General features: G+C 38.8%; 1 protein-coding gene across 1 annotated transcript in view; it reads left to right on the top strand.

Annotated features, from left to right (window-relative positions):
• Positions 1–22423, top strand: part of Pcsk1 (proprotein convertase subtilisin/kexin type 1) — a 44704-nt gene extending 22281 nt beyond the window's left edge. Inside the window, exons 8-14 of the mRNA XM_028893997.2 lie at positions 76–288; positions 2827–2927; positions 12966–13199; positions 14141–14298; positions 15379–15512; positions 17383–17544; positions 19441–22423. Of these exons, the coding sequence (XP_028749830.1) occupies positions 76–288; positions 2827–2927; positions 12966–13199; positions 14141–14298; positions 15379–15512; positions 17383–17544; positions 19441–19818 (1380 nt within the window). The 3' untranslated portion in view covers positions 19819–22423. The remainder of the gene's footprint in view (positions 1–75; positions 289–2826; positions 2928–12965; positions 13200–14140; positions 14299–15378; positions 15513–17382; positions 17545–19440) is intronic.
• Positions 22424–26027: the final 3604 nt, after the last annotated feature.

Genomic DNA, 26027 nt, shown 5'->3' with positions numbered 1-26027 from the left:
TTCCGGTAGTTTTGGAGGGCTTCCCAGTAACTACAATAGATGATGGACTGTCACGTATTCTGTCTTTGCTTTCAGGGGAGACGAGGGAAGGGCTCCATCTTTGTTTGGGCATCCGGGAATGGGGGTCGTCAGGGAGATAACTGTGACTGTGATGGCTACACGGACAGCATTTACACCATCTCTATCAGCAGTGCTTCCCAGCAAGGCCTGTCACCCTGGTATGCAGAGAAGTGTTCCTCCACACTGGCCACCTCCTACAGCAGCGGGGATTACACAGACCAGCGAATAGTAGGTTGCAGGTTGCTTTTGTTTCTGTCTCTCGGCTGAGGTAGAGGAGCAGGCATGCTTTCAGAACAATCCTTTTCCCTGACCTTTGCTGGAATTGATTTGCTTCAGCTTGATGTCTCAGTTGGGGAGACTCGTGCTTACTCACTCGAAAGATTGGCATATATTGGGAAGTTTCTCTCCAGGGATAATGGCACTTCTGCCAAGATGATCTTCCCTGTCATTTTTTAACTCAGCTCAGAGAAGCCATGAAACCTGTCATTACATATAGCAGGCTCTCCAGATGCCTTTTCTGCTTGCCTGATGCCTCCTTGGAAACAGGCTAGAGGGAGATTTCAGGGTCATATGGCTTCATCACCCTGTGCTTGCTGATCCTCTAATAACAGGGACGTAGTCTGACTTGACCGTTAGCAAATGATAAAAATATAGACTGTACACCAGTGATAGTGCTTAAAAACAGATGACCTATATGAAAAATAACAGTCTCAATTTCGCCTGGGGTGAACTCCTCAGCCTTCAGAGAAGCAGCTCAGGGAGTTATATGCTTCGATCTCCTCCAGCCCACGCAAGCCTGTGCCTTTTCTTCCATGAGTCATGAACAATTATTGGATTTCCCTTCAAGGGCATAATGATGAAGAACTGTTTGGAGGCATTGAGAACAGAGATGGGCACTTTAAATTTAAACTTTTAAAGCCTCAAATTTAACTCTGGACATAGAATCCAGCTAGATAAAGCATGTAGATCCTAACCTCAATAAAACAGCAGGCTGTGACCCAGTTAATAATTACCAGGTTCTGGGGGCTGGTTGCCAGTAACCCCAGTAGACTATGATAGAGTATTATACATCTGTCTGTCTTTTCTCTTAGGGGAGACAAGGGAAGGGCCCCATATTTGTGCGGTCTTCTGGGAATGAGGGTCCTGGAATATATGCACATTTTCCACTAACAACTCTGAAAAGATAGCCAGCATTAATGTCTGCTTTGCACAGAATCAGTGTTTTATTGCTCTCTTTCTATACCTGCTTTAGGCAACAGAGCTGTGTAGTCTTCACTGAAAGGTGCTGGCCTCTCTCTCATGCCATATGTTCAGTTACTTGAATAATAGACTGTGACATTCTATTCAAAGGTTCTTTATGGTAGGCATACTTTATAGCTTTAGAAAAGGACATATCAGACATCTGTCCATGGGTGTCAGAGCCTCTGGCTGCTGCTATTCCTGCAGCTACCAGAGTTGGCTTCTGTTAAAAGTTGAAATGTTGAAATTGCCTGTTAAGCATTTTAGAATTGCTACTCCATAGACTCCCCTCATTTGGTATCCTGTGCATTGAAACAGGGAAGAGATTTCCTCCTTTGTAGAGACTTATCCTTAGGTAAACCAGTCCTGGGAGAGACAGATGGTAGAATCTATTTGAGACAGTTGCAATAATGCTTTTTCTTACGTAACCATTTTCCTGCACACAGTCATCTCTGGGGGCTTATTTGCGTCAACAGGTATAAAGGGCATCTTGACTTCCTCGGCTCTCTGAGAAGCAGAGCCACCATAACTTGAGAAATCCAAGGACACTAAGTGGGAAGCCAAAGGAAGTGATAATAGAACCAATTATTTTTTTACACCTCCCTCCCACACACTGAAGTCTCTAGCTAAAACTAAGACACTGAAGCCTGGGTGGGTGTCTGCTTAGTAATCCCTTGGCCCCACTGCTTGTTCAGCCAGCAGACTGACTGCCAGTGATTGTGGTATTTGTGCTTTATCTCAGTAACCTCTTTATTATCCTAAAGTTAGCCTGCACAATTACTTACATACAATAATATTGTTCCCAAATACTTTCACAAAGCAGGCTCTCACTTATGTCTCAGAATGAGTCCAAAAATATAAATTCCATTCTGCTAATGTGAAGACCACATAATGTAAACATGGGTCACATCTAGTACACAAAAGATTTTATAATCTGAAAACATAACTAAGTGTAGGTTAATCTTTAAATATAACCATTCCCATCTAAGGGCAGAAGACATGACTCATAGCTCTCCAATCAAGTTTACAGTTAATACAAAATCTATTCCAAGTAAGTTCTGTTCAAAGAGGTCTGATCAAGATGTCATTATATCCCTGCGTTCCAGAGGCAGACAGATGTCAATCTGAAGGCCAGAGGGAATGTTGTTTGAGTTAGAATTTCTAAATATGCCCAACCATGCACAATGGACCTGATGATTAATGGGCTGGCATGATTCACAGTGGTTTAGAAACAGTTCCTTTTTTATAGACACATTTCATTTGGGAATCTCAGAAGAGAAAATATTCATAGTGGGAGTAAGTACTTCATCCCCAGAAAAGGCAACTTGCTGCCAGAATTATAGACAAGTTGCATATAGAGGAGGGTGAACTAAAATATCAGCAGATGGCAAACATCCGCTTGCTGGTGCTTGAGAGGAGGAAGTGGAGAATCGAATCTCGAGCTTCCTGGTCACAGCAGATGTAGACCTTGGTCTGGTTGCTCCTCTCATGCTCCTCATGTCTCCACCTTTCTCTCCTTCTTGCCAGACAAGCGCCGACCTGCATAATGACTGCACAGAGACCCACACAGGCACCTCAGCCTCTGCACCTCTGGCTGCTGGCATCTTCGCTCTGGCCTTGGAAGCAAAGTAAGGCCCCCAAATCTGGCCAGCTTTACTAAGACTGCTTCTCATACTGTTTTCTGGATATATGATTATAGGAGAAATTTTTGGACAACTGCAAAAATAGCAACAACAACAAAATCCAGATAAATCCTGCCACTTTGAAATTATCATTGTTGACACCTCGGTGTAGATTTAAGAAGCATATATCCTATTGCAAATTATTTCTTTTTTTTTTTTTTTTTTTTTTTTCCGAGACAGGGTTTCTCTGTATAGCTTTGTGCCTTTCCTGGGACTCACTTGGTAGCCCAGGCTGGCCTCGAACTCACAGAGATCCTCCTGGCTCTGCCTCCCGAGTGCTGGGATTAAAGGCGTGCACCACCACTGCCCGGCGCAAATTATTTCTTAATGCTTAAAAATCTATAATATATTAGAAACATTGACTCACATCTCAGTCAATGTTCCTTGGATTTCTAAATTCTTGTTTTCCCCTAGTCCTCCTCCAGGGTACCAAGCCTGTCCTGTCAGGCAAAATTCTGTCCAAATCGTTTCCTAGGAGAGATGCTAAGAACAAGTATGTTTTCTTCAGATTTTAAAATCTTCATTCTGGAGCTACTATAGCTAGATAAGACATGATATTAAAACAAGGCTTTATCTTTTCACACTACTACAGACTATAGATACAAACTTTGATAAAGCTATCCAATCATGTTTCTATAAATATTGGCGTTTCTGATGTGTTCCTTAGGACAAGCACACAGAATTGGGAATTCTGAGTCAAAGAGAAAGTGTGTTTTAATGATTTTGATGCATATTGAAAGTTGTTGCCTTGGAAGGCTGTATCAGGTTATATTCTCACTAGGAGTGCATGTTTGAAAGTGCCAGTTTCTAAAATACTAACAGTATTTACCTTTAAAGTGTTTGTTGTGTTAAGGAAATGGTGTCTTTTTTAATACTTGAGTCATTACTGATAAAGTTCAGAATTTTATGTCTTTTGGCCAGTTGCTCTCTGTTACAGCCTCTTTATGACCCTGGCTTTGTTTTATGACTTTGGTTTCAAAGATCCATTAATACTTTATCAGTTTGGCATTTACCTTCAGTTTTACTCACAGATAACTTAGTGCAATGAAGCTAATAAGTAATCAGCTATGTTTCCCGGTTTGTTTCTCTAGAGCTTTTTTCTTTAAAAATTCTCATAAACCAATAAGATTCAAATTATTTGTGTTTCTTGAATCCCCTTTGCCATGCTTAACTTCTAAATCCCTCTGGTCTTTATTTTAGTACATGATATTAAAACATGAATTTAGTAACACTTTTACTTCCTAAGACTTGTTTAGCATTCTAACACTTAACACAGAAAGGGGAAAAGGCCTATTTACCCAATACCTGCTTCCACAGCTTATTTTTCCTTATTCATGCCTTTTGATGTTTGGTGACAAGAGGTTAACCTAGCTGGAAGAGGAAGTAACAGCCTCCCACATATTTGTAGACTAGACTCACAGGGACAGAACAGAACATGCTGTCCTCTGAGCCACATGGAAGAGTGCTGAGCAGCTGAGCCTCTGTCCAAAGGAGTCCAGTGAAGCTCTGGATCCCTGGGGCTCCCTAAAGAGCTGAGAGTGGAGTTTCTGGGTATCAGCAATGAGACCAGGCATGATCCTTGTCCAGCTCTTACCTAGTGTCTATGTATTAAGAAGAACTGGAGAGATGTTTGATTAAGTTGGGCCTTTTTATTTCTCTATTCAATATCTGTCAGATGCATACGAATATACTTATACCAGGTCAGGGCCATTTTGGTTTAGTGACCAATGGAGCAAAGGAATCCACTAAACCAAACTTTATAATGTTTTTATGTGTTAATTTTACATAATAACTGGAATTTTAATTTTTATTTATATGTATGCATGTGTGTACACTACATGCCTGCAATCCCTCTATGGGTCAGAATAGGGTATCAGATAACCTCGAACTGGAGCTGCCTAAGCTGACTACTGGGAATCAAACTCAGGTCCTCTGCAAGAGCAGCCAATACTCAAAACCCATGAAGCCATCTCTCCAGTCCCAGAACTGGGCTTGTAAAATTTCTGACCTTCATACCCTCATGGGAGGGAAATTATCTAAGAATGATGTAGCCTAATTAATCTTGTTTATCTCTAGTGGGCTTTATCTAAAGAGGGCACTATCTCTGTGAAGTACATGCCTAGTTCCAAGTAGTCTGGGAATTTCTTCGCTTTTAAATGAAGACTTACTTAAGGGGGTATATATGGAAATTTCTGGGGACTGGCTTGTGGGTTCTAGAAGATCCTTGTCATATTCATGATTAAAACAGTAGTTTGTGATCCTCCAGGTACAGAGCATAAGACTGAACTTTCCCAAATTTTGATTCTAGTTACCAATTCAATGGACTTGATCTGTCTAAGCATTATATCCATCCTGCTAAAGTAGATAGCAATTGTTGAGATGTCTGTTCTCAATTGCGTTGCTTTCTGTGCCCTATTCAAGACTATATATCAGAAAATCTGAATGCTAGAATTTCTAGACAGGAACCAAAGCCATGTCCCTAGTCATTCTAGACTGAATCATTCAAACACTCACTATCACCTAAGGAACAGCCAGGGAGACTGGATGACTTGTCAAGAATGACATTCTTATGCTCATCATGTTCTTACTGTAGTCCAGACATTGTGCTAAACTTTCACATACAATGTTTGTTTTAGTTCTTATGACAGGTTTATAATATAGAAACTAGTAGTTACATTACATTTTATAAATGAAGAAATTGAGGGTTAGAAGGGTTGAAATGTGTGACCAATATCTCACAAAAATGATATAAACTCAGGCCTATCTGCCCTGAAATGGTGCTACCCTATGCTGCCCACCACAGCTCTGATAGGGAGAAGGGTGTTGAATGGAAGCCGATCATCCCACCAAATAAAGGAGGCTAATGTAAAGAACATCTAGGTCCCCACAAAAGGCTGCAGTCACAGATTCTTTACTGTACTTCTAAGTGAGGGACCTAGGAGACTGGAAAGAACAAAGGGAAGGAGAAAGAATCATTTCTGGCTGAAATAATCTACAAAGCAACACTTTCCTTCCCGAGGCAGTAACTCTTGAATACAGTATCACTCAGGGGAGGTTATTTTCCATGCTCTTTACCAGATTGCATTGCTAAGGACTCAGATTCTGACATGTCCATCCTAGAAGCCCTGTTTTAACCAGGTGTCCAAGGCATTTTAATGCTAGGAGTACTTAAATCTAATGTTGAGAATCAATTACTCTTAATTATTTCTTACAACTTCATCCATTATGAGAATATCCTGTAGAGTACCAAATAGGCAAATTCAGGAGAAAGAAATTCTCTGCATAAATGCTTGTGGCACCATAATTAGTATGTATTAAATGTATCTAAGAAAGCTTGCAGATAACCATCTCAGTCTTCAGAGGCAAGATCAGAAGAATCAGAATACTTTTAATATGAAGAAAAATTCTCAAGTGAATCATTGGATCCTATCACACCTTTGGAGATATTCAACAAACAGATGAACCTTAGGCTTTATTGAAGTCAAGAGAAACAGAAATAAATTATCAATATTGCACAAAGCCTTCAGTGGAACAAACCCCCACAAAATTGGTACAATTTTCTTCAAAAGTTCAAGAGAGAAATTTTTCAAAATATGAACTCAACTAGGTGCAGTTAGAGACTGAACTAGGTAGAGACTCAACCAAGTAGCACAAAAATTTTCACTCTGTGATTTTATACCTGGACTTTTTTTTTTTATCTTCATCTCTTCTAATTAAAGGGTTGCTAAATTTCAGTGTTTACTTCTGTAACTCTTATTTTCAATAACATATCTCTGGTTAGTAACAGTGCAGTCTTAATATTTTTAATTATTGCAGATGTTGCTATGCAGTAATTAACAAAGGAAGGTTGTCAAGAATTAGTTCTACTGTTAGCAGGTCCTTTTCATTTACAAAATGTAAGCACACAACTGGGAATAATTGTTAAGAAACAAGACTTAATTTTTCTAATTGCTTGACAATGAACTTCCTTAAGTATTTTCAAATTATACATAAATTTGAAAGTACAGAAAGTATTGCAAATAAATGCTTTTTCATAGAAATGTAAAAACTGGATACTCACCACATCATCATTTCTTATGCCTGTTAGTCTCCGTCTTCATCCCCCTTACACATACTTGCAAACACTGATCAACCAAATGGGACACGTGTCCATTGACCACCTTGGTAGGAGACTTTTAGTTAAGACACCTAATTTTAAAGACTAGAATGAAACAAGCATTTTAATAATGTACTTTAGGGACAGAAGTAGTTTGATCCTTGAGAATACAGCCTTTTCTGCTCAACTGGCTAATGATTCCTGAGTGTGTGATGACCACAAAACAGATGAATGAAAAACAATAGGTACAGAGAGGTAATGCTAATGTTAAACAGACAGAAGATCTGAGTTGAAAGGCATTCTAGAGATTGTCATATCCAATCTTCTCATATGACAAATGAGATAACTCAGGCCCAAAGAAAGAAAAAAGTCAAACTGAGGTGGAGCCATTCATTTGGAACATTAAATAGTTCAATGTGTTTTCTATATTGCTCCCTACTTTGATGCCATGGATTCAGTGTTTTGCAATTTGCTTAACTGTTCATAAGTTTATAATATTCCTACCAATTCCTGCTATTTTTGCTGCTATACAAAACAGGGTAGACTTTAAAAATATATATAAATATCTTGCCCTACCTATATTGGTAGAGTTGGATATGTCTCAGAAATCTTCATTATTTATAAGTATACTGGGTAATTATGATGTATGTGACCTAGGTACCACTAGACTGGATTCCTTTTCAAGCCTCCACCAGTTGCTTTGGCATTTTCTAGTATATCTGGCAAGAATACAGGTCAGCTGAGTGAAAATGAGTGGAACTGTTAAGTATTGGAATAGCCCATCAAGCGACAAGTTAAATGAGAGAGTTAAGCCTTTAATCACCCAATGGACTATCCATTAATGGGTTTTCTAATTCCACTGGTCAAGTGGACTAGCATAGACATGATGCTTGTCTCATTTCTGAGAGTCCAAATGACAGATCTCAGCAGTTTTATGAACTTAGCTTATAGTTATATATGTACTAGGAGCTCGATAGAGGATAAAATTGGAAAAGTGCTTTTAGGGTTTTTACCTCTTCTTCCATAAGGAAATCTTGGCAGAAGTAACTCAAGAAGACTTCTCCAACAGAGAGACTTGTGAATAAAGGAATTTACCCTCGGGGGCTAGGAATGTATTTGTGGAAAGTTCAGGAGGGGCCAGGGAGCTAAAGACTTGACTACAACCTAAAAATGCAGCAGTACAATGGCTCTGGACCAGGGCTGGTTCAAATGTAGGTAGCTTTCTCTAGAGGCCTCATCATTGAAAGCCTTCGTAATTCCATATAGTTGTTCCTGAAAGACCACACACAAGTCTTTAACCGGTACCCCAGGCATGATTAACTGATACCTTATTGGGTCTGGGGAGAAGGCAGCAAATTGAGCCAGATTTCCATGATTCTGCATCCTCATGGTAAGATAGAACCTTTAAGAAATAAGTATTATTCACTTAAATAATGATTGATTTGACAAGAGTAAAACAATGCAGATCACAAAACAATGAAAAGCTTAAGGTCTTGAAGCAGTCTAATGACTAACAGCAATAAGCTTCAAAATTATATTTAACTTAGGCAACTTCTTATTCATCAATATTGCTTACATGTACTCTTCTTTATTATTTTTGATTATAATATAATTACATGATTTTCTCTTTTCCTTTTCTCCCTCCAAACTCTCCCATATACCTTCATTGCTCTTTAAAATCATGACCTCTTTTTTTTAATTAATAAGAATTTTTTTCATTTTACTTACCAATCAGAGACCCCCCCCTTACATCCTTCCACCCCTCCAGCCTTCACCCACCCACCCCCATTCCCTCCTACAAGAAAGTAAGGAAGTTAACAGAGCCTGGTACATTCAGAAGAGGCAGGTCCTAGCTCCTCCTCCTGACTCAAGGCTGTGTGAGGGGTCCCACCATAGGTAGTGGGCTCCAAAAAGCTAGCTCATGCACCAGGGATGAATCCTGATCCTACTGCCAGGGGGCCCCTTAAACAGATCATGCTACACAACTGTCTCACTATACAGAGGATCTAGTCCAGTCCCGTGGAGGCTCCACAGGTGTTGCATGATCTCTTTTTCTATTAATTGCTGTTACATACATACATACACACACACACACACACACACACACACACACATATATATGTATGTATATGTATATATGTATTCCTAAATATAACCTATCCAGTCTGTACATGCCACTTGTATGCATGTTTTCAAGGCAACTGGTGTACTCTTTCCTGAAAGATCATTTTTCCCACTCTCGGTATTCATTACGTGCCTGTCGTTCTTTGTGTAGAATTGAGGCTTCATAGATTTTCTTTGGTACACTTTGACAGGTCTATTGGTGTTGTCCATGTTCAGCTCACATTTATGTAGTCACATTAGTGAGACTTTGTGTGTGTAGCTTAGATATTTTATTATATTCACTTGGTAGATTCATGTGCACATGTATGTGCTATGGAGGACACACATATGGAAGCCAGAGAACACCTTGCTGGAGTCAATTCTCTCTCCTTTTACCAAGCAGATGCTGGGGATAGCAGATCAACAGGCTTGATCTGAGGTGCCCCCACTTGCTGGCCATACTCATGTGTTCTTGTATATTCTTGTGCCTGGCATTCTTCTGTGTGTTTGCTAAGCATCAGGGAATGAGGTAATAGGTTGTCACTCCTTGAGGCTAAATTCTAGCTAGAGCAGCAGAAAATAAGACACAAAACAAATGAGTTGACCAGTATGTAATAATGTGGAGAAAGAGAAACATCAGAGCAGGGTGTGAGCTCCAGGAGCATGTTGGAGGGAGCTGAAAACCTCAACAGGATAGTCAAAGAAGGCCTCAATCTATTGTAATTCTTTGAGTCTCCAACTTACACATATTGTTGACAAATTAATTTTACTAAAACTTCAAATTTTACCATTCTCTTAAACAAACGTCCAGAACAATTTCCACTATCCAAATGGTCAAATTCAAGCTCACTTTGTGACATTCAGCATCTTCAGTCTTCTGGCTCAGTTCTCTTCATTACCTCTTCCCTGCCCTAACATACAGATTGGAATCTAGCCCCAGTTGTTCTCCCACATCATGCTGCCTCTGCTCTAGTTGCTTTGTTCTCCCTTTGAGAAGTTCTACTAACTCTTCAAAATTCATCTCATATATGTCTTCCCAAAACAGACATTCTCCAGGCTTTCACAGTACATTGTTATAAATGCAATGTTCAGTATACATAGTTATAGAAAAGATCTTTATTAACTGTGCTGTAAATTTTTTAAGAACCATAACCACCTCCTTGAATATTCTAACAATATTTAACATAGCTCCATTCAAGAATAATCTCATGAAGCCAAGAATTTCTTGACAACTTTCATCTCCTGTCATTCCTCAATATCTGCCAAGGATCAGGTTTAGGATCATGTTCTACAGTGCTCATGTCTCTTACATGAAATGGTATAGTAATTATAAACAATGTATACACATCTCATATATTTTAAGTAATTTCCAGATTACTTATAATACCTAATACAATATAAATCCTATGTTACACTGGATTGTCTAAGGAATGGTAACAAGGAAAAGTGTATACACATCAGTACAAATGAAAAGTTTTTCTTTTGAAATATTTTTTATCCATGTTTGATTGAATCCTAAATATGTGGAACCCATGAATATGGAACTCTAACTACACCAAAAAAGGGGGAGCAAGATATATTAGATGTGTTGAGTAGGTTACCCTGTCTTTCAAATCTGATTGAAATCCATGACTTAATTTATTTATATTCTAAATATTAGAATTGTAAGTTCTAAATAAAAGAACTAAGTATTAAGCAACAGAATATGTATTTACAAAAGGCACTTAATAATCCCTAAAAGGAGATGCTTATTTTTAGCACTTTATTTTATTTTATTTTTTTAGAGCTTCCTCGTGTTTCTTTTTATTTATATATTTATTTTAATTAAGAAATTTTCCATTCATCCCACATATTAGTCACAGATTTCCCTGTCCTCCCTCCTCCCACCCCCAGTGCCCCCATCCCGCCCCCCACTCCCACTTTCCCCAAGGCAAGGTCTCCCATAGGGAATCAGCAGAGTCCAGCACACTCAGTTGAGGCAGGTCCAAGTCCCTCTTTCCCGTGTCAAGGCTGTGCAAAGTGTCTCACCACAGGCACCAGGCTCCAAAAAGACAGCTCATGTACTAGAGACAGGCCCCTGTCCCACAGCCTGGGGACGCCCCGAAACACTTCAAGCCAAGCAACTGTCTCACCTATCCTGAGGGCCCAGTCCAGCACCATGGGGGCTCCCTAGCCATTGGTCCACAGTTCATGCATCTCCACTAGTTTGGCTAGCTGTCTCTACACTCCCACCAATCATGGTCCCAATATCCCCTACCCACAGAATCCTTCCTCTCTCTGGTCAATTGGATTCCTGGAGCTCCACCTGGGACCAATCTTGGATCTCTGCATCTGGTTCCATCTATCACTGTATGCGGGGTCTGTGATGTCAGTTAGGGTATTCAGCCACCCGATCACCAGAGCAGGTTAGCTCAGGCACCCTCTCGACCATTGACAGTAGTCTATGGTAGAGTCCTCATTGTGGATTCCTGGGGACCTCCCTAGCACTCTGCTTCTTCCTATTCCCATGGTGTCTTCATTTATCATGGTATCTCCCTCCTTGTTCTCCCACTCTGTTCCTGATCCAACTAGAACCTCCGGCTCTCCTAAGCTCTCTTTCCCCTGGCTCTAGCCCTCCATTACCCTCCCCTCACCCCCAGTTTTCTCATGTAGATCTCATCAGTTTCTCCATTGCTGGGCGATCCCTGTGTCTTTCCTAGGGTTGTCCTTACTAGCCAGCCTCCCTGGAGCTGTGGGTTGCAGGCTGACTATCCCTTGCTCCACATCTAGCATCCATTTATGAGTGAGTACATACCATGTTTGTCTGTCTGAGTCTGGGTTACCTCACTCAGGATGATTTTTTCTAGTTCCATACATTTGCCTGAGAGCCTCATGATGGCATTGTTTTTCTCTGCTGAGTAGTACTCCATTGTGTATATGTACCACATTTTCTTTATCCATTCTTCAGTTGAAGGGCATCTAGGTTGTTTCCAGATTCTGGCTATTACAAATAATGCTGTTATGAACATAGTTGAGCATGTGTTCTTGTATGATTGAGTGTTCCTTGGGTATATGCCCAAGAGTGGTATAGCTGGATCTTGAGGGAGGTTGATTCCCAATTTTCTGAGAAACTGCCATACTGATTTCCAAAGTGACTGTACCAGTTTGCATTCCCACCAACATTGGAGGAGTGTTCCCCTTGCTCCACATCCTCTCCAACATAAGCTGTCTCCATCTAGTATTTTTGATCTTAGCCATTCTGACAGGTGTAAGATGGTATCTCAGAGTTGATTTGATATTTCCCTGGTGACTAAGGATGTTGAGCAATTCCTTAAATGTCTTTCAGCCATTTGAGCTTCTTCTGTTTAGAATTCTCTGTTTAGCTCTATAGCCCATTTTTCAATTGGACTGTTAGGTATTTTGGTGTCTAGTTTCTTGTTCTTTATATATTCTGGAGATCAGCCCTCTGTTAGATGTGGGGTTGGTGAAGATCTTTTTCCATTCTGTAGGCTGTCCTTTTGTTTTATTGACCATTTCTTTTGCCCTACAAAATCTTCTCAGTTTCAGGAGGTCCCATTTATTAATTGTTGCTCTCAGTGTCTGTGCTACTGGTATTATATTTAAGAAGTAGTCTCCTGTGCCAATACTTTTCAAGACTACTTCCTACTTTCTCTTCTATCAGGTTCAGAGTAACTGGATTTATGTTGAGGTCTTTGATCTACTTGGACTTAAGTTTTGTAACACTTGATTTCATAGGAATACTTCATTTTGCTCCTAAAAGATACTTTGGGTTGCTTTCTCTCTAGCCCAAATCTCACCTGGCGGGATATGCAGCATCTGGTTGTCTGGACCTCTGAGTACGATCCATTGGCCAATAACCCAGGTTGGAAAAAGAATGGTGCTGGCTTGATGGTAAACAGTCGGTTTGGATTTGGTTTGCTAAATGCCAAAGCTCTGGTGGATCTGGCTGATCCTAGGACCTGGAGAAGTGTGCCGGAGAAGAAAGAATGTGTTGTAAAAGACAATAACTTTGAGCCTAGGTAAGTATCTCTGAGAATTTTAAACAACTATATGCCCAAAGCACAGTTTTATTAAGGTGTTGTCACTTGTTTTTCTCATACACTTGGTCTTATGAAATAAATGAGGATGGAGTTTAACAGTATTTGCTTTGTCTGTGTCTCTGTGGGGAGTCATGGACAAAACAAAGATCTGCTGGTTATGTAAACATATTTGCACTTTCTTTTTGCAGACTACCTACAATGTAGCATTAAGCCTCAGAGGCACCATTGTTTTATGTAACATTAAGACAAAACATCCTCAAACCAAGAACAATCAACAACTAGATTTAAGATATTTTCTCAAATAAAAATATTGCTTGTTTTAAAAATGCATTTTAGCATTGATGGAATCCAGTATTGCTATCTAAAGCTTATTTCCAAAGTAGCCCTACTTCATACTGTAGTTCTATGTCACAGATGGATTTTCTTCCAAGTAGGGCCCTTTATGGATTACCTCTGTCTCATTGTGTCTGGTCATGGAAGCAGAATCTGCTATGACTGTTAAGCTGTTTTTATCAAGACAACCATAACGATAATAAAAAACCAACTTACACAAAGTCACAGAGCCTGGAAAGCCTTGGAGCATGCCTCAGGAAGGCCTCTACACAAAATTAATTTTTTAATGAGAATCTTATTGATATCTTTGTCATGGCCCACTTTTGTTGAAGACAAACCTGTCTGAATTTGATTGTATAGCAATAGCATCTTATTTATACATTTGTGTTTCTTATCATTTTCTTATGCACTAAGTTCATCTATAGATAATTCTGAATTGAACTCTAATTCAGATAATTATATAATAGCAATAAGCCTTGCTGACTATCTGGTCAAGACATGCATGCACTTGTACAACTTTCTCAAACAAGCAAAAGGATGGCAGGAGAGACACCTTTCCTTCAACGTTGCCTCTCTGATATATGTAGAGCCCTGAAAGCTAATGGAGAAGTAATTGTTGAAATACCAACAAGAGCTTGTGAAGGACAAGAAAACGCTATCAAGTCTCTGGAACACGTGCAATTTGAAGCAACAATCGAATATTCTCGTAGAGGAGACCTTCATGTCACACTCACTTCTGCTGCTGGTAAACTTCAACTACCCATCAGTGGTTGTATAACTAAGTCTCCTTGTGGGCATTTACAATTCTTTAAAACATGATCTTTTTGTGAAGGTAGATTTCTTCTTCCTGCTCATTATCACTGGACCCTAGATAGACAAAGGGTGTGACCTGCTCAAGTATTTTAATTAATAAGCTTTTCTGAAACCACCGGTTTTTAAACTAAGTTCATTTCACCAGGTTAAAGACTGGGCATTCATTTCTCTTAGGTGACAGTGAAATGTTTTTGAATAATTATCAAAACTTATAGATCTGTCTGGATCATTGAAGGAATCAATTGAAAAGTTAGGAATTGTTACCCATAAAGTTGAGAATAGTGATTAAATCTTCACAGCAATATGAATAAGAATATATAATAATACAGACTTTACCCTATTCCTGAGAGAGTCCTACTTAAGATCAGTTAAGGACTGTTGGGCCATAAACCACAATCCAACCAAAAGTTGTCCTGATATATTTAAGTATGTTGATGGACCTGTGAGATAGGCAGCAGGGAAAGACACCTGCTGCTATTCCTGATGGCCTGAGTCCCATCCCCAGGACCCACATGATAGGAGAGAACTGACTGCCACAAGCTGTACTCTGAACTCTGCACACGTGCTGTGGCTCACACACATGTGTATGGGTAAGTGCTCAAGCACACACATGAGCACACATACACACACACACACACACATACTCACACACACACATAAATAAATAAATAAAATATAATTAAAGATTTCTTACAAAATATTTTGATAAAATTCAGTCGAATAATTTCAGTTTCCATAAACACTAGACAAGGAAAGATGAGCTGGCTAACGCTATGATCTTTCTAGCATATGAAGTCTTAGAGCTTGGGAGTAGGTTCTATTGAGAGTTATAATTTCTAGATGCCTTGGAGTTTGACTGAAATACTACTAAGATTCCCACACCTTCCCATTGACAGACTATAGTTCACTTAATCTCACCCTTGATTCCCAGTTATGAAATTCTAGAGTGAACTCTATGATCAGACTGTCAGGTTAGGATATTCACTAAATTATGTTTGTTGTATGAAAATAGGAACCAGCACCGTACTGTTGGCTGAAAGGGAACGGGATACATCCCCCAATGGCTTTAAGAATTGGGACTTCATGTCTGTTCACACATGGGGAGAGAATCCTGTAGGCACCTGGACATTGAAAATTACAGACATGGTAAGCATAAATAAGAAGACAAAGAAACCAAGCTCATTTTCAAATACTTTGATGTATATTAAAATGTTGATGACATCACTTAGATCGTAATGAACTTGACCTGTCTACTTCTTAGGAGAAGAAAGGTAGGCAATGATTTTAAGAAACAACTAAACTCAGCATGCTGTAAGGGATGAGAAAAGGTATGCAGCCACCTATGTGACTGTGGTCCCTGGAATTATCCATAATCATGGACAGCCAGGGTGAGGCCTCCTTTGCTATGATACTTTGCTGCAGTCAAGGAGAGCATCCTTACAACTCTCCTGCTGCTCTCATTGAGTAGCAGCTTCCTGCTTCAGGTTAAGGAAGACATCTTGTTTAATATCTTTTTTTCTACTTTTAGTAACAAAAAAAAACCACACTAAAGTTTTTTTAATTTTTATTTCTAAAGCTCAAATGATACTCAAAAATGTTACAATTTTAGAGCATTATAGACTTTGTTTGGAGAATAGGGACACTCGCTGGTAAAACCTATATAAACACTTTAAGACCAGAAAGATTTGGAAATCTGAAATACTTCTGGTTCCCACCATTTCAGATAACAGATTTGTGCTAAAACTCTTTGACATGCTTTAAAGTACGATGCCACAAGGATGAAGTAGCAGGCTGTATCTGATGTGAAGCCACAGAGCTGAGTTCTTTGTTTCTGTACCATTTACCATTCCCCTGCTTTCTCTGAAGGTTGGGATGTAAATGCATGGTGATCCACCTTTGAGTTCTGAGAGAAAAGTGTAAGGACCAGCAGTGCAGATCTTATTCCCTAGATAATTTTTAAAAATAAATCACTTTCAACTTCTAAAGAAGGCAATGAATGCAAATTATATATTTTCTACCTTTTTCTGAGAATAACTTTCTTCTGTAGATTGTTGAAGTAGGACCAGCAAGATGGCTCAATAGTTAGGTACATTTGCCATCAAGCTGAGTCTGACTTTTGAGTTTGATCCCTGGACACCACATTGTTGAAGGAGAGAATCAACTCATATAAATTGTCTCTGGATTCCACAGTGCTTTGTCACACTGTGCATGCTCACACATACACATGGAATTAATTAATCAATCAATTAATTAATTAATTATAGTTTAGAAAATGAAGACTGTAGTAAGTTCTGTTCTAATAGGAAGAGAGCAGTATTTTTACTTATTAGTGCTATTCTTGAACTTGTCCTCAATTCTTAAAAACAAAAAAGATATTGTATGTGTATGGGTGTGCTGCCTATATGTATGTATGTACATATGCGTGTATAATACAGTCATATCTGGTACCCAAGGAAGCCAGAAGAGGATGATGGATCCCCTGAATTTCAGTTACAGAGGATTGTGAACTACCACGTGGGTGCTTGGAATTGAACCTGGGTCCTCTGAAAGAACAGCCAGTGCTCTTAACTACTGAGCCACCTTTCCAGTCTCTCCTCAATTCTTTAGCTCTGTTTCAATTGCAGGAAACTAAGTGACTCTGCTTACCAAAATGGATCCACTTCAGTCAAGTCTATACAGCTTGACTCCACAGTTTTAGATATTTGACTTATAGATGTTTCAGCTTTTCAAGAACAGAACCAATGTGACAAAATAGATTTACATGGGGAATTCTTCTTTTAAAACTAGATGCTTGAGTGTGAGGCAATAAATCAGTTTTTTTTAATGTTGTACTTAGATAGTATCAGTTTTTATAAGAGGAGTGGATCCAGTGGTTTCTTTCAAAATAGATCTTTGAACATGAAATGCACAATACATTAAAATTAGATTTTAACTATGAGATTCTTTTGGCAAGTTGAATGAGTTTGTTTTATATTTGAAACACTGACTAAAATAAATGTATGCTTGCTTTTACCAGTCTGGAAGAATGCAAAATGAAGGAAGGATTGTAAACTGGAAGTTGATTTTGCATGGGACCTCTTCTCAGCCAGAGCACATGAAGCAGCCCCGTGTGTATACATCCTATAACACTGTCCAGAATGACAGAAGAGGAGTGGAGAAGATGGTGAATGTTGTGGAGGTCTGTGTAACTCTGTTCTTGGCATGTTCTCTCTTGAACAGTAGTAGACAATGAGTGAGTAAAGATGCATCTAATTTTTAAGAAGGGAAGAATTTGTGTATTCATAGAGAAAAAGGGCTTGGGAGAGAAAAACTGTTGGTTTCCAACTGGATGAACCTTTATTTTTTCTTTTGTTCTTAAATTTGGAGTTTATTAATTAAAGTTGATGAACATAAAATTAAATTCCATAACATGAATTTTATCCATGTACAACAGCATATTGCAAATCAAGCTGTGTTTCACATAGTTACATATACCAATTATAATAAATTGTGTAGTATTATATTGCAGTGCAATTATTCAATCTTAGTTGAATGGTGGTGGCTTACACCTTTAATCCCAGCACTCAGGAGGCAGAAGCAGGTGAATCTGAGTTTAATGCCAGCCTGATGTACAAAGTGAGTTCCAGGACAACCAAGGCTACACATAGGAACCCTGTCTCGAAAAACAAACAAACAAATAAATAAATATGTTCAATCTTATTTTATTTTAACTGTAATCTCTGTAACCAAGACAGAAAAACATTTAAAGAAAGGAGACCAAGTTTAGACGGTCAAATAACGTAAGCTTCTCTTTGCTAATGTCTGTTTAGTAATTGGCACTTAGCTGACATGCTTTGGCATTATTAAAAAGAGGTATAAAATCACAATTTCTCTCAGAAAATTTCAGAGGGTAGCCAATGTGATCCTGGGTCCTTTGCCTTTTTAGAAGTCATGAAGAAACAGCACCTGTTTCCCCACATGGCCAGCATCTAACACAATGCCTCTGCTGTAGGGAGGATTTTAGGATCTCTGGAATGATCTGTCCTAAATGAGAGATGGACATCTGCTGTAGTTTTAGAGAGGTTCATGGCATGACATTTACACGAGGAACTTATAAACTAACAGAGAGGACCTCAGCTAGGGGTCTGGCCCCTGTTTGTGTTCTACTAAGCAGAGTCCAGGCATGGTTTCTTCACAGCAACTGAGGAGAGCTTATACTGTGAGTGTGTCTCCAAGGTTCCTTTCAAAGTATTGACAGGACTTTTCCTTGTTAAAGTATTGAAATATGATCAGCTCTTCATATGGTGGATTCTAAATTCTTATAGTCAACCAAGTATGGATGAAAAATATTTGAACCAACTGCCTCTGTACCAAACATGTACAAACTTACTTTTCTGTATCTATTCCCTTAAATAATGCAGTATACCAAGTATTTACATTGTATTAAATATTAAAAATGGTCTAGAGATGATACTGTATACTGGAGGATATGCATAGGTTATTTAGCAAGCTCTTGCATTCTATGCAAAGGATTTAAGAATCTATTGATTTGTCGTAGAGAACAATTGCATTTCCATAAAGGTTGACAAAGAACCACTTCTCAGATTTCCTAGTTTCTGACCTCTCCTCCCTAGGACTTTCTCAGAATCTAATAGCTACTAACAGGAGCAAGGGTCCTCTACTCAGCTGCATTTGTGCACAGCAACCAACTGATGCCTTACAAGCGAGTTGTTAAATATTTAATATCATTTCCCCAAATGGATTAGATTGTAGCATGCTTGAAAGTGAAGGAATACATCACATTAAATACACACTTGCATAGCCTCAATCTCCAAAACCACCAGGCATGGAAGCATTCTGATTTCTACTTTATAGCTAAAATTCTGGGAGACTGAAAAAGCTGCCAACAGTGAATCAGTAAGTGGGAAAATAAGAATTGAAATGCAAACCCATATAACTCCAAACCTTGTGTTCTCTCTGCTCTCCAAATTGCTTCTCATGGGACCTGTAGTGGGCTTGTGTTAGGGCTGCAGCTAGCTTTCCTGACTGTAAATAATAAGCTTTTCCCCTTTGTTGATGACATTTTGTATTTCAGGAGCAGCCCACACAAAAGAGCCTGAATGACAATCTCCTGGTGCCCCAAAGCTCCAGCAGTAGCAATGTGGAGGGCAGAAGGGACGAGCTGGCACAAGGGGCTCCTTCAGAGGCAGTGCTGCGGCTCCTACAAAGTGCTTTTAGCAAAAACCCACCTTCAAAGCAATCACCAAAGAAGTCTGCAGGTGCAAAGCTCAGCATCCCTTATGAGAGTTTCTACGAAGCCCTGGAGAAGCTAAACAAACCCTCCCAGCTTGAAGACGCTGAGGACAATCTGTACAGCGACTATGTTGATGTTTTCTATAACACAAAACCTTACAAACATAGAGATGATAGGCTGCTGCAAGCTCTAGTGGACATTCTGAATGAGGAAAATTAATAGTGTGGCCCCAAGTTGGAAATATTCATGCATTCTCCTTCCCCTTAGACTTTCCTGGATCTAGAGTTGTGTCACTGATTCCTATGCTTATAATGTCCTTGGTGGTGTTTTTACTTTTTCTCTTCAAACTGTACCTTGGGGTGAGTTTCAAAAGGAAAGCCAACTTCATGAATGGGTCTCAGTGTTTAAGAATATCTTCCCTATCATCACAAATAAAGTAACTTCTTTCTAAAGTCACTGTTGACATACTCAGTGGAATGGCTCCTTGAGCCCCTCCCCCATTTCATATCTCACAAGAATAGGAAAAGACTGGGAGATCCATTTTAATTTAGAAAAAAGTTATCTACAGAAGTGTGTGTGGGGGTACTACAGTTTATCTTGTTCCCTATTTTTGCAATTGGGTTCTTGGAATTTTGACCATAAGGAAACCTTCATAAAGTATCTAGTGAAAGTTCACAACTAGGTCTGCAACCCTAGGCAGCACTATGTGTTGGTCATGCTGAGGCAGATAACCTGACCATTTTGGGGGGGGGGGGGCAGAATAAAAAGCATTATTTACATATGAAAACAGATCTTCAATTTTATATTAGATAGAATAGTTATAGAATATTCCTCTTGAGGATGTACCATGCAGAGATCTCTATGGATCCAAAGATGGCTATGACTCATGCTGTATATGGCCTGGCCTTCTATTTCCCTTTCTGCCTTGTATGTTTCCTCTCTGAGCCACAAACCCAAAACTCAAAGAACTAATTCATGCTAATTTCTCAGAACAAAATTATGTTTGAAGTTGACAAATACCTAGTCATAGTTTTGTTTAATAACAAGCAGCCACTCAGTGTACAGAGAACCAGTGTACTAACAGAGAAAATAGTGATTAAAGGGGAGAAGCAATGAGACATTTTCACAAGTTGTGTTCCTAGGACAGGTTCTTCTGATTCTCTGTAAATGAGTGGTCATTTCTGGATACCACAGGGTCTTCTCTAATCTCAGAGGACAGTATTCAAGTTCTTACCAAATTCCTTCCATGTTTCAAATCAGAAAACAGATGGGCCGCACTTAGGTCTTATTTGTCCTTCCTGTAAGTTATACAGAATGTCTGGAAAATGCGAAGGACTGTTCAAAGTATGAGATTACACATAAACTCTGATTTCCAGACCCATCTTCCATCACTGCAATAGCCAGCAAAAGGCAGCTCCTTCTTAGTGTGATTCAAAGTCCAGGCTTCCCTGGCTGGCTTTTTTTTTACAATAGCCACTTTATTTCTTACTATTCAGTATCCCATGGACATTTATCCCTTTTTAACTTAAGTGTGTTAATTGAATAAGATAAGGTTTCATCTTGACATTCTCCTCCAAGTATGTCATGAACATGGACAATGTCTACCCTCCATTAACCTCTCTTCTGTTTGTTCCTACTTGTCCTCCTCTTCACAAGTGCTCCTGCCTCCACTTCCTGTCTTTGCATTTCATCCAGATTCCGCATAGAAGAGAAAAATGTGATATTTGTCATTCTACACATGTGATTTTTTGCCCACTCCCACACTGAATGAATCTGTATAAAATGTAAATGTGTTAGGAAAAAGATTTTACACAATTACTTCTAGGCGAGCCTTGCCATTAATAATTGAGTTTGCTATGACCTAGTTAGTTTGTTGCATTTATAAGTAAAAAGAGTACTTGGAACCCTAAAAATATCTCTGAAGTTTCATTTAATATGAGCACTTAATCTTATCTCACTGGATATTCATTTTTATTATTCATTAACTAGAGACCCCTGCTTCCTTCTCTTAACATGCCAATATAGTCTCTAGTTAACTACTCTTGCATTCTCCAACTGAGTTTGTTTGTAAATTTTCTACCAAGTCTGAGCATTCTACAGCCACTCTTAGCATTGAATTAGTTCAGAAAGACAGTTCATTGCTTTTTCTTTGAGTGTGGTTAGTATGACAAATTTTCACCTCCTGTTTCATCATTTGAATTTATACATAACAAGGTTCTCTCCAGAGCCATGCCTGTGATGCTTAGGCTTGCAGTAGCCCTCTGTTCTTGAAGGTTTTACATGGTGTTTGTTATAAGGTTTAAATGAAATTTTCACTATTGTAGCACATTAAAACTGAAAAGGACTTAAGGGTTATTATATTAAATTTTAACTAATTAAAAATGGCCTAGAGGAAATAACACTAATTGCTAATTAGTGATTTAGAACAATGAAAGAGCTGGAGGTCAACACCATCCTTCCCTAGTCCTTATAGTAAATATATGGAGATTTTCTTCAGCCCTTTTGAATGGTATCTTTTCCCTGTAAGAACCCCAACCAACTCGTGGGCTATAGCCAAAGGTTCATTCTGGATAAGCTTTAATATTTAGACAATACCATGTGTGAATGTTTCCAACCTGGAGTATATATTGTTTAGACAAAATATTTTTGTCAGTTTGTTTTCAGTGCCTATATGGGTTTTTGTGAAAATGTTAAAAATGATAATTATATAATATTTCCCTTGGAATTTTAAGCTATATTTTCTTTACAGGTATTTATAATGTACCAAATGCTTTTATCAAAAAGAATTTTAAAAGGCATATTAAATTATATTAAAGAATCAAAAGCTTTCATGAGAATGCGAATGTTTCATCCAATAAAATATTTTTGAAAGGCATATCCCTCTGAATGAAAAAGTATATATACATGTGTGTGTGTATAAAAGCATATGTGTACATATATGTGTGTGTGTGTGCGTGTATGTGTATGTATGTGTTATGATACTAAAAGTTATGTTTATCTAATATCCTAATAATGTACAACTGAGTCTAACATGGTTTTAGAATTCTTAATGGAACTCCGACATTACACACTTGATGTATTAATCAGAATATGTAAAATATACTTATAAATAAGAATAAATGCTTCCTCACTAAGTCAAAAAGGAAAAGCTCATGTTTCCAATAAAAATAGGTTCTCTCTTTTTCCCAATGTGTTTTCCAAATGGACTTTAGAAAAACGGAGATTTACAGTAAAATGTTGTTTAATTCATTTTTAGGTGGTTTGGCTTTCTTAGAGGCAAATTAAGTACCTACTTGGACAGGCACATTTCATTTTCATACCCAACCCAGGCTTTCATGTTCATGAGAACACAAGGAAACTGTGTAATTGAACCTTAACTGAGGTGTTGAGGAGGACAAAAGGCAGGCAAAAAAAAAAAAAAAAAAAAAAAAAAAGGACTCACTGCCTCAGAGAAATCATTTGTGACAATCCGGTTTATAAGCCAAAATAAAGCAGCCAAGCTGTGGCCCCTTCTTCCAAAATGTCCCTTGATGAAGCCTCTAGTCTCCATTTTCAGGACAGTCTTTCCCCTGCACAAGCTACCAACCCCTCAAAATACCACAGCTCAGAAACAGACCTTTCTGTCCCTGAACATGGGTTTTCCCTGACAATCAACTTTCCTCTCCCAAAAGATCAGTCATTTAAACTAAAATAATATTTCAAGTATTTTATCAGGGAATGTTCCAAATGGGCTTTGTCCTCCCAGTCCAGACTTTATAAGCATTACGCTTGACCAATGCATCAACAAAGAAATGTTATAGGCATGCTATGTGCATCATGTTCATACCATCTTCCAGACAGGTCGAGACCACTTTTATGATATCTCTACCATGTCTACAACTCCCACACAATTTTCCTGGAATGCCACAAAACAGTTTGTTTTCCTGCACATGCCCAGTTGGGTATCTATTGAACCTGACAAGGGAACCATAGCTCAAGAAAAGTTCTTGGGTTTTGTTGAGGGATATTTGTACACTGTGTGAAGGTATGTCATTGTGATTGGTTTAATAAAAAGCTGAATGGCCAATAGCTAGGCAGAAAAGTTTAGGCAGGATTTCTGGGCAGAGAGAGGAACTCAGGTAATAAACCTAGGCCCATGACATTAGCCAGCAAGACATAAAGAGGAGAGGTAAAGAGTCACATGGAATAGAAACAGGTTAATATACATTATAAGAGCTAGTAGAACAAACCTAAGCTAAGACCAAGCTTTCATAATTAATAATAAATCTCTGTGTCATTACTTGCGGGTAGGCGGTCCAAAGAAAGCCCAACAAGAAAGACTTACTACATTGGGTACCCAGTGTGGCACACAACCACACTAACCAAGAAGTCATGCCAGCCAGTGCCTGGACCTCTCTGCCAGCACTCATAACAGCTGGCTGCCACTCATGGGGACTCTAGATAGCAGGCTCAGTAGCTTCCCATAGCTGAGGTAGGTAAACACAGCTTCCAGCTGGTATCTTCAGGGAAATAAGACTTGGCTCTCATGGACCTGAAGGGGTCAGAGCCAGCCACCAGTGCCATGTGCTAGTGGAGAATTATGAAAGCTAAGCTTTCATAATTAATAATAAGTCTCTGTCATTATTTAGGGGCTGGCGGTCCCAAGAAAGTCTGACAAGAAAGACTCACTATAGGTCCGTCTTTTGTTAATTGGATTTGTGATTTGATATTTACCTCCTAGCCCCATCATCGTCCCCTTCTCCCTCCAAATTCCTGACATGCACAACTTTTTGTTTTGTTTCATGATCCATTGAGTTTAACCAGAGCTATCTATGTGACCAATTGTTTTAAATTATCCATTGGAACTTGGTGAAGGTAATGACTTCCTCCTCTCCACAATTTTTCAGTAGCCTGTAATTCATCATGGATGGGTAGGACCTCATGAGCCAATAACAGGTTGTTGGCAGGGCCAGTTTTGTGCAGACCCAGTAGTAGTAACAACAGCTGCTGTAAGCTCAAGATTCCAATGTCTGTGTTATACCCAGAGGATGACGTTTCTCAGTCTTTCTCCCTATTTTTCAGCTCTCACAATATTTCTGTCCATAGACTTTCTCTCTGAGCTTAGATTAGGTGGTATAAATGTCTCACTTGTGACTGAGAACTCATTTTGTCACTTATTCTCAGCTCCTTGAAGGAGTATTCACAACAGTTCATTGCAAAAGGAGGCTTCTCATTATGGTTGAGAGTAGTATTTTTTATGGGTATAAACATAGATATTTAGAAGATAGTTTGACATTTTGTAAATTTAACTAAATAAAATAGTAAGTTCACATAGGTACACTTTTAATTTTAGGGTTGGTTTTTAAGTATTTTTATTAATTCCTCTCAAATCTGCCTCTATCTCCTAGTCCTCTAATTTTTTTGTATCCTTGTTATTCAATACAAGCTTCAATTTGTATTGTCCATATACTTCTGAGTGTAGAGATATCCACTGGAGTAACATTGATCTAAGAGTATACCCTAAAAGAAAATTGACTCTCCCTCCCCCTGACACCATAGCTCCTCAGGGCTCATGAACTCCTTCTTATTCCATGCTAGAATGTTGATTGGCTTTACTTTGTTCAGCTCCTGAACAGGCCACTTATTGGTTTAATTATTAAGGCAACTCCACGTAGTTAAATGGGAGGTTATTTTGTGGGGTAACTTACAAGTGAAGGGATAGGTAACAGGGTCTGGGAAAGGTGAAGTGCAGTCCAGTGGTATTCTCTGGAGAACTCTGTTTGGTCTACCTCCAGCATCCAGGATCCAGGGGTCCTCTCTTGGCTCTGCCTTGTAGGCATGGCAGTTACTGAAGCCTCAATGGGGGTGGCACTTCCAGGTCAAAGCTGGAACAGCTACCAACTACATCTCCCCCTTTTGTCTAATTAAGAGGGTTCTGACCTAATACAAGACTATATACAAAGGAATGGTTATTAAATATTGTCCAGGAGTAATAAGGAATAATGACCTAGATAAGATGGAACTACAACCAATACGAACAACATCAAACAAGAGACACATACTAAAATCCAGAGAATTCTGGAGCATAAGTAAATGGTATATGGTATGTTACAAAGATCATTCCAAAAGGTGTCCTATCCTAAAGAACCTAAATTTAATACTTAATATGTTTTATCTAAGACTATATATATATATATATATATATACACATACATACATACATATATATATGTATATATATATATATATATATATATATATATATATATATATATTAGGTTGTAACTATAACTGCTAGTCTTTAATCCCTTCAAAGACCTGAGAAGGAATATAATGGTACCTGAGAAATGGAAGATGAATGCAAGCAACTTTCAGGAGTCTTACAAGAGTAGACTGAGACAGCTGGCAGCCTGGACAGTCACCTAATGTTTCTCAGCATTGCTGTTGCA

This window comes from Peromyscus leucopus, chromosome 15, assembly GCF_004664715.2.
Source record: "Peromyscus leucopus breed LL Stock chromosome 15, UCI_PerLeu_2.1, whole genome shotgun sequence".
Taxonomy (NCBI): Eukaryota; Metazoa; Chordata; class Mammalia; order Rodentia; family Cricetidae; genus Peromyscus; species Peromyscus leucopus.
Note: the sequence above shows the minus strand (reverse complement) of the source record. Positions and strands in the feature narration are given on the sequence as shown.